At 42.5% G+C, this 13666-nt stretch overlaps 1 protein-coding gene across 1 annotated transcript; it reads right to left on the reverse strand.

Annotated features, from left to right (window-relative positions):
• Window positions 1–177: 177 nt before the first annotated feature.
• Window positions 178–13342, reverse strand: ncapg2 (non-SMC condensin II complex, subunit G2). Its single transcript, XM_061666546.1, has 26 exons — window positions 12990–13342; window positions 12006–12173; window positions 11804–11909; window positions 11568–11725; window positions 10452–10586; window positions 10259–10353; window positions 9076–9232; window positions 8652–8744; window positions 8446–8562; window positions 7902–8078; window positions 7363–7515; window positions 6223–6445; window positions 6047–6144; window positions 4975–5148; window positions 4483–4553; window positions 4249–4405; window positions 3990–4157; window positions 3540–3650; window positions 3317–3466; window positions 2858–2954; window positions 2477–2661; window positions 2029–2154; window positions 1712–1815; window positions 1187–1287; window positions 1017–1107; window positions 178–919 (listed from the first exon to the last, which is right to left on the reverse strand). Exons 1-26 carry the CDS (start codon window positions 13065–13067, stop codon window positions 859–861), a joined length of 3354 nt encoding a protein of 1117 aa, XP_061522530.1. The 5' UTR covers window positions 13068–13342; the 3' UTR covers window positions 178–858.
• Window positions 13343–13666: the final 324 nt, after the last annotated feature.

Genomic DNA, 13666 nt, shown 5'->3' on the forward strand with positions numbered 1-13666 from the left:
AACTAGCCACCTACCTACTTATGTACCTACCAGTTACCCACCTACATACATGCTGTATGTGCCTACCCACACGCCGTGCTATCTACTTGCCATTTTCTCACAAATCTGTAATTAGCCACCTATCTACCCAGCTAACTACCTGTACCTACCACTCTACCATCTTCATACTCACCCACCTATTTACCGCTTCGTCAACGTACCACCTTACTACCCACCCATGAACCTACTATCATTTAGCTACTAATCTACATATATTCATCAACATGCCCATCTATTTACCAATCCACCTACTCATGTATATTCCCGTCTACCCATCTCTGTAGCTGGCTCTTCATCTATCGACCAAACTACTTATCCATCTACCTACCCGTCTCGCTATTAATCCACTCATCGAACCACCTGTTTACCATCTATCAACCAATCTACTCAAATATACTTCTCCCTACCTAACCGTACCACGACCTACCTACCCATCTAGCTTTCCATTTACCTACCTCCTAACTATCCTACCAACCGAGCTACCCATCTATTAACATACCATCTACCCATCTACTAACCCTAACCCTATACACTGTAGTAACTACATTACATAAAATATTATTTTGTATAGAGTAACATTTTGTATGCGCAAAATTGAACAGGAAGTCAGCCCATTTATTTGGAAGCAGCCATTTTAGGCAAATCTCATATAGTAGGATAGTAGCACATGGATACCTTATGAACACAACGACACCAAATACATATTTTTATCACCCACCCAAACATTTGATGTATACATGCAAAAGAATAAATGCTTTTAATACAAATAGAAAATAGAGAAATGTAGCCACTCCAGAGAGCTAAAGTATTTTTTTTCTTTCAGTCAGCCCAATGTGTCAGGATTTCATTGAGCGTTGTCACAGAAGATTGATAAAGGACCCTGCAAAGAGAATGACAATTTTTTTGCTTCATAAACCAAAGATATATTTCAAATTAATTGAGGCACAAAAATCCACTCTTATTTGACGTGGCCCTACCCTTGGATGTCGCCGCCTGCATCTGCGTGCGTGTGTATCTGCTGCTGCACGGTTACGGCGGCTCTCTTCAAGCACGCATTGGACTGTCCCACTGGAAAAAGATGAAATATCACAGTTAAATATGCTAATAATAACAAATGACGTGGTATTAGCAGGATAATTCAGCCCACCGTGCCGCAGGACCGCCAGGAGGTGCACGACAGCGGCCAGCTCAGTCAGAGTGCCGAAGGTGTCAGAATCCAGTGAGGAGAGAACCTCGGCCGAAAAGGCCCTGAGGGTACCACAATAATAACAGTAGATAGATTTTTTTTTGTGAGGTAGATTTTAATCATTCTAATATATATTTTTCAAAATAATGATCCCACCATGACACAAACATTTGCACATCTAAACAGCAAACAAATTAAAAGGCCTTCAACGGCTACATTGATTTTATTTGATTTTTTTTAAGAAATGGATCCATTATGTCATCTATGAGAAATCGTCTAATTTTTGAAAAGGTTTTTGTAGTAATGCCATGAGAGTAAAAGTCCAATTTTCTCGATTTTGGGGGGAAAATAGTCAGCTTATGAGAATAAGCTAATATTTTTTTTATATTTCTTCAAGAAAATAATGTTATAGTCATATTTCTTATGACAACTCTCATAAGACTTATTAGTATATTAGTTTTCTTTTTCTGTCAGTCTCTTCCCTACCTGGCGACTGGAGGCGACTTGAGGATGACGGACAAGAGGGTGCCGGACAAAGGAGGCAAGTCTTCCATGGTCTCTGGAGTCGTCACCTCTTCGGGGTGCGTCATCTTGGAGGTGAGGGGAGTGGGGAAGCACATTAATATCCCCTTCACCTCGCGAGCGGGGGGGGGGTCGATCCATCTAGCAACCAATCTGCTACTCTACCTACATACCTATGTAGCTATCTGCCTACCATCTATCGACCAATCTCACTATGTAACAAGCCAGCTATCTATTGGGCTCCCCTGCTATCCATCCAACTACAGTACCACTCCACTCACCTTCTGGAGGGTGTATCTGGTCTCCACGATGACTATGGCGAAAAGGGTGTCGAAGACCCCACTGAGGTTACAGGCTTGAGCCACTTGCAGGAAGTCAGCGAGGCTGCTCAAAGTCGACTGGCACAGCTAAGAAACAACAACGACAGACTGATTGACAACTACTGCATTTTCAGTTTACGATTATCGTGATCAAAGTAATCTTGATTATCGGTACAATCACAACATTGCTAAAAGAAACCAAATTACAAATACATCCACCGGAAGCACTGCTACACATTTGATTTAGAATTTGAAAAAGATTAAGCACCAACCAAACGGAATCTTCACACATTTCCCTCTACCTCTCCCTTTAGTAACCATTTTAAATGTTACCATTCATCCCTATTGCATATAAACAAGTTTGGTGCAGAATAATAAAGTAAGTCATGAATACAAATTTCTACGTACCCTGTTTCCCCTCTTCCGGCTCTTTCTTAAATCGACGAGCTAAAAGTTCTATAATGCTCTGGAATATGTTCGCAACCACCACCAGACACTTGGTGGGGGCATCCTGCTCCTCTCCTGTCAGTTGGTAACTCTCCGTCAACTCCTTCAGAACTGGCAGTAGGGCGGGAATGCACAGGTAGCCCGTTTCTGTAACACACAGTGAGTGAGTGAGAGTGAGGGAAGAGAGACATAGAGAGAGTCACACACAGTCAGCGAGAGAGAAATACATCAACGGCAACACATGCACACACAAGGGGAGAGAGAGAGAAAGACACAAGTGACACGTTTACCTAGTTGTACTTTTTTTGTTCCTAATAAAACTCTAGAATTTCCGAAGCGTCACCTGAGAGCACGACAAGCGAGCACAGGTGCAGGACGTGAGCCTTGAAGTCGTCGTCGGCCAAACAGACGAGCACGTCCGTGCACACTGACAGGAAGCTCTGATGGAGGAGTGGAGAGAAGAGGTCACGTTCCAGTTCAAGGTGTCCCTACAGTTGGGTTTCATTCTTTACAGCGGGACCTCTGGTTTACCACGAAGTTCCCTCCCTTCACTTTTGGATACTGTAGTTACGCTGGTACCTCGAAATAACAATGCCTTAACTTGCGAGTTTTCAAGTCAAGAGTCGTTGCCTGGTAGATTTTGCTTTGTGTTGCCAGTGAGCTTAAGTATCACCAGATTGACAGTACTTCCGAGGAACCCCCCCAAAAAGAAAACTTTGGTTGAATTCAATAGTTCTCTACTCAATGTTATATATGTACTTCACAACTGGAGCGAGCACAACCAAAAAAATATGGCGCTCACCTTGGTTATCTCTGCCGCTAACCCTCTGGACTGCTCTGCCTCATCATCGCCGTCTCCCTGACGCCTATTGGCCAGGAAGGGCAGGACCCTCTCGCCCACCCACGTCGCAGTGTGCTCCAGAGACAGCAGGTACTCACGGCCTTCGGACAGCTAGGGGGAGCTGAGGTTACTTCACAGAAGATGGCTTTCCTTCAGTGGCTTAAAAGACACAGATGAGACTCACCTTGTGTTGCAGGTGCACGCTGAGGCGGGCGTGAAACATGAAAACCTTCAGGGCCAAGTCCGTGCCGGCCACGCCATCAGTGGAAGAGCTGAGGTGGGAGTACAACAGCGACTGTGGACAAGACCGTTGAAACACGAAGAAGCTTCTGTTACTGTTGATGCAAAACAAAGAGTGACAAATACGCGCATACAGAATACATGCTATATTTACTCATATGTACACTACCTATACATACGTACATAATGTATATACATACATATATACATGTAGTATATATAGATATTTTAATCTGTATACATGCGCACACTCACACACACACACACACACACACACACACACACACACTACACATGCACTCACACACACATACTGTACACTTCAGACACACGGATAGCATATATTAAACATACACATTTAATTATACTACGTTAAAATATGAATCCAACACACCTTCCAGTTCCCTAGAAGCGTGTGGAGCTGCTTGAGTGGACCCTGACTGAGCGCCAAGACTTTGTCCCGCGTGGACGGACGGAGGAGCAAGTAGTCCAAGTAGGCCAGCGCCAGGTACGGCTTGGCCTTCGCAGTCACCTGGATGGTCACCTTCCGCTTGGCACTTTCCTGTTGGGTTGAGCGACAGCCAGGCGAAGTCATTTGAGTGTTACCGTTGCCATGACAACAGAAAGCCAGCCAGACAGACAGACCGACCGACCCCTCGTTTCTTGGGCAGGGCTTCGGAGAGCCAGTCGCTGATGAGCTCAATGATGCCGGCGGTCTTGCCCCAACTGCACATGCAGTCCAGCAGCTGGCCGTACGCCGAGGGCGGCGCTTCGGCGTCCATCTTCCTCAAGCGGGACAGCACGCCGTAGCTGGGACAAGACATTCCCCATAAAGATGCCAGTGCAAGAGGGGGGCAGATAGATGTACTTGCTGGATGTCCACTCACCTAAATGTTGCCACCGTATTGGCGGGCATGTAGGACGCCATCTGCATGAGGGCATCTTGGCATCGCTCATCCTGAACAACAGATAGATTAGATTAATCGCGATAAGTATAGATACATAGGTAGGTTTTGATTACTCTCCATAGGTTTACAGTAGATATGTACAGAAATGAGAACAAGTAAATTAAGGCATCAGAGCAGCAATATCCATACTTCTCATCGGCATGCATGTCTGGAATTTAACAAAATACTCACAAGAACGCACAAGCAACAAACAGAAAAAAACAACCACAGACAAAACATCCAAACAGAGGTGCAACAATTAAGCGACAACGAATCGATTATCAAAACCACCACACACACATACTATACAGGCAAAACAAACAGAAATAACACACACAACATACACAAAACAACCACATACATAACAACCAGAGATGTGATGCTACCAAATAAAGGACAAAGGAATCAAGTCAAAGTGGTGCGACTGCGTACCGTGAAGGCGCTGAAGTATTTGGTCATGACTGCGCCAAAGCGGGCATACACCTGCTTCTGCGTCTCCTCGTTGTGATGTAGCGTCTTGTCGATCGTCTTCCACAGGACGACCACCACCTCCAGTAGACTGGCCACCACGTCTTTCTCCAGTCCCAGCGGATTTTCGCCTAGAGGCTGAGGAGAACTACACATCTGTATCTCAGTGCAGGCACAAACTGGGTGCAGTGCACATCACAATAAAATCAACAAATAAGAAAACACTTTCGTATCGTTCATCAGTCCACACTGTTATTTTAGGATTCTTATAAGGGCTGCGGTTATTGAATATTTTTAGAATCAATTATTCTACCAATTATACCATCAATTAATGAAAAACAGGATTTTGCATCATGAAACAACAATGTCCTCTTGGGGTCGTCATCCTCACGTTCCGCACTATAATATCTTTGACTTTGAGTGTGTCTTTAAAAGGTAGGGCATGGTCTGGTGATTGGCGTGGGAGTCAGCAAATGAGATCGTAGAGTTGGCTGGCTGTTTATCGGCTAGCCCGTTAGCCAGTCTGCGTGTTGACTGAATTGAACCAGGATATTTATTGGTCCAAACATGAATTAAACACCTGTCGTGAATTTTCCGATTCAGCTCCTTGTTAAAGAACAGCAAGTTGCGCCAAAAGTATTGCAACATGGAAGAGTTGAACTGTTGTGCATTCAAAGGTTTTGAGAGGTCATTTTAATTTCCACCTGTACAGTAATACGTAGCAGGGAATTTCTTTTTAGGCACTTGTTTGGCTGTTTTAAAAAAACAACATATAATTCTCTGTTTTGTTTAGTTTAACAGTGAACTTCAACTGGGAGTGACATGAAAAAGCCTCTCTTTTTTTTGATGAATTGTTCACTATTTTCCAAACTGCTGCTCATTGCGAAGTGAATTGAGTTCAAAGCCACCATACAGCTGTTGTATCACGTTTACGCTCGCAAGTCAAGAGTTGAAAAAAAAAAACATCTAAATGATGGCTCTTATCTCAAAAAACCTGTGCAAGATCTCTGTGGGAGGTGCTGTAGTCTTTCCTTACCATGCTGTTTTCCTTGTTGCCTTCGGTATGCTCCGTGTTGTCACCGTTGCTCTGGATGCATTTGTTCAGGATACGGCGGATGGCCAGCATCAACTTCACTGATTGTAAACATACAACAGAGTTTAATCTTAAGAATCTACATGCTAGAATGAGATAACAATGCTTAAAAGTTTGACCTATATTAGCAGGGGCGGTGTGCATGTGGGCATACTGGTAGAACTTCCGGGCCGCCACGGGGTTCATCTGGATGAAGGAGATGCAGCGGCCGCACAAGTCCCGCTCTGTGGCGTCGGCGGGGAAGTAGGAGTCGAAGAGCAGTGCGGCAAGGCGCTTGGACACGTGCGGCTTGTCGAATGCCAGGCGGACCACCAGGTGGTCCAGGCTGCACACATCCCAGAACTGCGGCGGAGCGTGAAGATGGGGGTGGGGAGACATGAGACCCTAATGTACAGTCACTAGTCACTTCAGTAAATAGCTGCATTCAAACCAGAGTTCCACCTATTGAATATTTTTACAATCGATTAGCCCGTCGATGAATCGGATAAAAACTTATTTTGATTCATTAAACAAAATGTGCATACGGGTTGCAGGTATTATTGTTATCATGACACTCCACTTGGAGTCACAATCCTCATGTTCCACACTATAATATCAGTGATTCGATTGAGCACACCACAGGATAAATCATCACGGTATCTTTTAGAGACGTCTGACATTCGAGTGTTTGTTGACACTGATTGAAAGGGGGTAAATGCTCAAATTAGTTCTGATTATTGGTATGCGCATACCTCGCTTAAAATGCCCATGTGGCACACAAGCGGAATGCGGCTTGTGTTTAGGGCCGTGTGTAATTGTTCTGCCTGTCAGAAAGGCACAGGCCAGAGGTAGTGTGAAAGGGACTACTATCTGCTAGGCATTTACACAGGACTTATTTAGTCATCTTTATTCATACAAAATACATGTTGAATAGTTTGGTGGAGCAATATGAAAACCAATAAAGCACAAGTCACATAATATACAAGGCTCAGTGTTCACCTACCTTCATTTGGTACACTGGCACAGTAATGGGATCCATTTTGTAAGGGCTAATTCAGAAATGGCAATTTAAAAAAAAAAAAAAAAAAAAAAAAAAGAAAAAAGAATACTAATCTAACAATTTGGTTTATTTTTACCTGCTCATGTAGCACACAAGGAAGGGGAAAAAATTTGACATTTGGGAATCATACCAGAGCATTTCTTCAATTTCTGGACCAGATGAGATGGTGCGGGTGTAGCTAACGAAGATGCCCTTGAGCACATATGGCGAGTTCGACTACCTTGGCCGCACCGACCGCCTTGAGCTTGAGGAGCATGTCGACAAAAGCCACGCGGACCTTCTCCGAGGTGTCGTGGAGGCTGTACTTGAACCTGGGCACCAGCTTCTCCAGCACGGGATGGCTTAGCACATTGTCCAAGACCATGCACAGATACTAAGGAGAACAACGCTGTCATTAATACCTGCAGGTTTGAGGAAGCCTTTAAAAAAACAAAAAGAAAATGCAAGGCCAATTTGTTCATATTTAAAACCTCCCGTAAAAAGAAGAGATAGATAGATGAATAACCTGTAAAAATAACAGACCCATAGTATAGATTGTGAAAAAAATGTGAAATCAATCAAATTTGGACCTAGGAGGTTTCCGCTCGACGATGACAATATCATCTATCTTATTACTTTCTTGTCAATTGGTTCGACACAATTGGACAACAATGTGACCTTTTTTGAAGGGCAAATTTGAGGATTATGTCATGCTTTGAGGATAAGGCCTTAATTAAAAAAATATATATATACAGAATCATATTTCAAAACTTTTCCCACCGTGAAGACAGCGCAGCGGACTTCGCCTGAACTACAATCCCCCGCCAGCTCCTCGAACTTCTTCAGGAAGTCCACGATGATGACCGCCGGCAGCAAATCCCAGCACCTGGCGAGGATCTTGCAGACGCCCAGGATGGCGTTGCAGCGGACGCAGGGGTGTTTGTCAAACAGCAGCACCTTAGAACAGAGATAGACGTATTTGTTAGGGAAACTTTGGTGAAGCATTTTCACTATCTTTATTGAGTCAAGACTCACATTTTACCTTTCAAAATCTCATAGAACACCACAAAACAAAAAAATGTCAAAAAAGGTGAACGCACAGGTTAATTATAGGGCTACATCTGTATTCGTACCTGAAAATATGCTCCGATACTACGACAGCAATATTAATTTACCAGCCTGACTCACTTTTTGTAGTTAAGACACAGAGGTAACATGGCATCAGCATTCCTACTTGTAATTCCACCAGACTCTACGCTCGTCTTCGTTTCTTATATACACATACACATTATTTTATATGACTATATCAAATAAACATGCCCACCATGAGTGTGTCCAGTTGCTTTTGAAGTGCATGTTCAATTTCCTGATCGGGGTCGAGGATGGGGAAGGCATCGGTGAACAGCAAGGTGGCGTTGGCGCGAACCTCAAAATTAGGGACCTGTGGCGATGAGACAAGGTGCAGACGTTGGACGCGCGTGGGGCCAAGATAAATAGGACTAAAGAAGAAAGATCAAAAGATATACGCACATTGAGGTATTTCCAAAGAATGGGCTTGTAGAGGGCACTGAGCATCTTTACCACTGGGCGGTAGACTTTCCTCTTGTGGAAATAGAAGACAATCTGCAGGAAGTCGAGTGAGGGAAAACAGTAAGGTTTTCCTTTAACAATCTTTATAGGGGCACTTTTATTTTTCCACACTTTCACATTCTGAGGCTCTTGCAAGTACAAGGCACTTTATTCCCGGTTCAATTCCCTAAATCCACACTTGATTGTCACGGTAACAAACGACAGACGCGCCATAGGCCAAACAGTATATCGGGTCGGGGTGTGCAGTCGCTAACTTGCATGAGACAGGCTGCAAGTTTGAACAATGAGATACCATGCTTCAAAAGCTGAGGCCTTCAAAATGGAACCATCAAAAGCCATTTTGTAGGATTTTTCTTCCTTCTACCTGTTGGACTTTGTTGCGGACGGGTGACGACCTGCGGATCAAGATGGCGCACTTCATGAAGTCCTGAACGCACTCGCTCTCGATAATCTCCTGGAAGCTGCCGCTGGCCTTCTTCCACGCTCTGAAGTAGATCTCCGTGATATGCGCCACCGTCATCCTGGAAGAAACGATGACATTGTCAGGACAGGTAACGATGTTAAAACCCTTGAGAGGACGTTTAAATATCCTCACTTATTTTCCCCCAGACCACAAAAATGGCCAACTTCCCAAAAAACATATGAAACACATATTCGATCAGGATGCCCCCCCCGACCGCCCCCCCAGCCCCCCACTTTAAACGAGTCGATTTTAAAAGGTTAAAACTCTGGTTCTTAAACTCTAGTACCAACTCAAGAAAATACCACCAAAATCTCCAAGAACCACCATCACGACCAACATTAAAATACAGTAAAACATTGTAAGCATTATGAACCGTTTGAACATTGACACTGAGCTTAAATATAGGAAGACAAATGAGTTAATAAAAAATGCGTTGCTCAGTGAAATAAAAATTGTACTTAAATACTTTGAAAGCAAACAGTTTTCCTCCATTCTGTTTTCTAAAAAAGGATGCCTTGCTATTGAACTGATGCCTGCGTTTCACTATTTATGTTGGATAACGGTATATAAAAGGAAAGTAGGTGTGTATGTGTCAATGTATTTTTTTCTTAGAAGTCTAAACTTTAAGTTATAAAAAAATAAAAAAGTTAAAATGCACCAATATATTCATATATTTCCGGCTGGAGTCATGATCAGATAAGTCGTAAGGTACCCATTCAAAAATGGTAAAATGTGTCAAAATTGGCTGCGTAGTTTAAATGGGGGAAGTAGAGCCACCTGGTGGACAAATATTAAAACTCTAAAAGCCGGAAGTTAACGTAAGGAATTGCATTAGTCAGACATGTTAAGATAAAGGCTGAGTAGTTATCATTTCAGTGACATGACAAACAGTCCAAATTGCTTGTTGCTTTTAGTTTGGCCATTTAAGGCTAATTTAAAGAGTTGACAACTCTCCCCAAAAATTCAATTCCGAACCCTGCGTCAAATTCCACCTGCATTCATTCAACACAACCGAAATGGTTTGAAAACTGAATATTCCAAATAAAAATGCCTGAAAGGTATAAGACAGAGGGTGACCTCTCACTTGTTAAAAAACTGCAGCTGATTTTTGATGGTGCCGTGGATGAGCGGGATGAAGTCCACGTGCCAGCTGAAGAGAAACACCATGAACCTCTTGCCCTGTGGTGTCGCACGCACACATAAACACAAACGCACGCACGGTCACACTCTCAGCTGGTTGACACGAGGGCAATCGGCGTGAACCCCTCTGCGCTCGCCTCGTCGTTACGGATGAACGGGGGACGCAGGAAACACTGCACTAGCTGCTTGCCCAGCTGCTCGCCGTACTCGGACGCGTAGTCCACATTCGAGAGCACCTTGTGGAGGCTCCAGAGTCTTTGGAGCTCAGCGCCCTGACAAGATCAAATAAATATTACCTGTGCAATCATGACACCTGATAGCATGTTACCATTTTATCAATTCTCAGTACAAATAGTACCTGAATATAAGAGTATTTGTAAAATTAGGGATGTTCGATATTACATTTTTCCCCAGACCATTAACTCTTCGCGTATTCACTCTCGAGAACTCACTGATACCACTACTACTTTTGACACATAAAATTTCAATTAACACAATGACAGATAAATGGGGGAAAAAAAAGACCTCGTTGTTTCTTTCTCGCACATGATGACTCAAATGATGTTTCAAACCGCTGCAGTGTAACGCCAACTAATGGCGAGGAGGACTTAGTCGATGTCCGATTTTTTTGCCTTACGTATCGGTGGCTGGTATCGGCAACCTTTATGAGTACCCGATACCGTGAAATGAGGCCAGTGTCGGCCCGATACCAACATGGTATCGATACGCACCCATCCCTACGTAAAACTCTTCTCAATGAGCCTCAACGCTTTCTCTACTAAAATGGCAATTTTGCTATGTTAACACACCAAATGCAAGCATGTTAGAATTTCAGCAATTCTCATTTTAATAAACACCTGACTGCAGAGAAATGTGTGCCATCATTTCTGATCTGCCTTAGCGCTTTTACTCCTCAGGTTGCTATCGTGCTCTATGCTAACATACTGTTAGCATGTTAGCATTTTATCAATTGTCATTGAAAGTAGTATCTTAGTGCAGAGTAAAATCCTTATTGAGCTGTTTTAGCGCTTTTGCTACTCAAGTTGCCATCTCGCTATATGTTGGCATACCAACTGCTAGCATGTTAGCATTTCATCAATTTTCCTTAGAAGTAGTACCCAAATACAGGGCAAGATGTAAAGCCTTTATCAATGATTAAGTCACTTTACATTATTGCCTATGGAGAATATTGAAAGGATGGATTCAACTTGGAAATCTAGCTGCGTCTCTCAATGTTCCGATCACTTACTAACCGGTTTCGCCAAAAGGAAGCTCTTCTTCAAAGCAATGACAAAAGCGATGCGACCAAACTTGTCTTTGTCCTTTAGGTCTTTCTTCCACCAGGCCTCGCACAGCATGTGGATGTGGAGCAGCACATGAGCTTCCGTCACGGGGAGTGACACCAGAACATCTGGGAGCGAAGAACGAGAAAAACGCTCGGTCGACACAATTTTCTGAAGAGAAATTGACAAATTAGTAGCAAACTCACCGTGAAGTTGGTAGGCAATTTGTAGAAGGCCGTTGTAGGTGTCACCATCTTGCAGGACCTTCAGCGACACGGTGGCCACAAGCGTCACACCGGCCACAACACGTTTCTGGAGAAAAAAAGCCAATATTCAGCTGAATATTTGCCCTACACCTACCCCATCCCACAAAAAACATTTTAATTAAAAAATTAAAAAACAACTCACGGCATCCACAGCCGACTCAGCATCTGTAGCCTCCCCCCAGCGTTCAGGGGGCACCTCCAGGAGAAAGTCCCGAAGGAGCGAGGCCAGTTTGCCCCACAGAGCCTCACGCTGGTCCCTGGACATCTCCTGAATCACCTCCTCTGCGTCAAAAGGGTCCGTTTTGTCCTTCTGCTCAGCAAAACCGCAAGTGGGGCAAAACAATCATGAAAGACACAATTTAGAATATGAAGAGCACAGGCTTAAACATTGTCAAGTTATAACAGCACCTGACATGTTTACAGTTTGTTCTCTGGCGTCCAGTACAGTATGTGTATCACTATTTTGTGCAGAATAGCATCACATTTAGTTTGATAATGAATAATACAATATATAATATTTATATAACATTTCTGCTTTTTTTTTGTTTCAAATAGTTGGGATAGGTAAAAAAAAAAAAAAAAAAACTTTAGTTCATTTTCATCATTTTATTTATATTTTCACCCATCAAAAATGATTAATTTCACTTAAAAATATATTTTTGATGCATGAAAACATTAAATCACCAATTCAATCAACACATTTTTATAACAGTAAAAAAATATATATTTTTTTTCATTTCAAGATGGATTCCTGCAGATTAAATATTGTATTTCAAATTCCGCAAGAATCTACACTTTTTTTTTTAGGACGACCCATCAAAATACAGTATCTGCTTTGTTCAAGATTTCCATTTTTGATTTATGTACAGTACTGCTTTTCAGCTGTTGTTCTTTAAAGTTTTTGATTAATAAAGTTGAGTTGAGTACATTTTCTGTTTAACTTTTGTGTAAAATACACATGAATTAAATTATTTTTAGCTTTTTTTTTTAAATTATTACTTTTTTATATTTACATGAAGTATTAGTGTTCAAAATGTGACTTAATTAAAAGTATGACTTAACGTGTTGAGATGTAACATTTATATTTTATAGTACGGGAAATTCTGTACGGTTTACGGTTACTTACGTGAAGTTGGATGAGCTGAAGGAAGTCGTCCACATTTTCCTTACAGGCGGCTTCAACGAAAGCCTCACGCTTGGACATGTTGTCGCTTTTATTTGGAAAGAAGTGATGGACTAAAACTGAAAAGTAGTTATGGGTGGTGAATTATGGGGGAGCGTCACTTACTTACTTTTACGGTTAAAACAGACGTCAATTTACAAAAGCAAACTAAGCCCTACCAAATTATTCCCAGACAATAATGTGTCTTGTAGTCATAAAACATTCAAACGTTCAGCTATAATCGTCTTTAGCTAGCTTCTGTAGCGATAATTCGGTGAGCTCGTATGTTTACAAAGCTCCATACCAGCCGCTGAGGACCCGCTCAAATTTGTACGACTGCGATACGTCATGACGTACAGCGTCGTGACGTCAATAATATGTAGTTGTCATTTACTGCCACTTGATGGCGACACCGTCCTATAGATGTTCATACATTGGATATCCAATACACTGACCTCCTTTACGATGTCCCCGATATACATTGCTTACGAGCAATTTACTTTAATTTTTATAAATATTATTTTTTATTAAGACTTTACTACTGGTTGGTTTCGACTTGAAAATAATTTAACACTATGTCGGCGCTGCTGGAACCGAACCTCGTCGTAAATCGAGGACCCGCATCCCAGCACAAAAGCTGG

Source organism: Phycodurus eques, chromosome 21, assembly GCF_024500275.1.
Source record: "Phycodurus eques isolate BA_2022a chromosome 21, UOR_Pequ_1.1, whole genome shotgun sequence".
Classification (NCBI taxonomy): Eukaryota; Metazoa; Chordata; class Actinopteri; order Syngnathiformes; family Syngnathidae; genus Phycodurus; species Phycodurus eques.

Coding starts and splice junctions, on each gene's coding strand:
- ncapg2 (XM_061666546.1), bottom strand. CDS start 13,067: ATGTCCAAGCGTGAGGCTTTCGTTGAAGCCGCCTGTAAGGAAAATGTG. Junction 10,587..11,567: donor GCTTCCTTTTGGCGAAACCG/GTTAGTAAGTGA, acceptor TGATCTTGTCAG/GGCGCTGAGCTCCAAAGACT. Junction 5,149..6,046: donor GCAACAAGGAAAACAGCATG/GTAAGGAAAGAC, acceptor AGTTCTCCTCAG/CCTCTAGGCGAAAATCCGCT.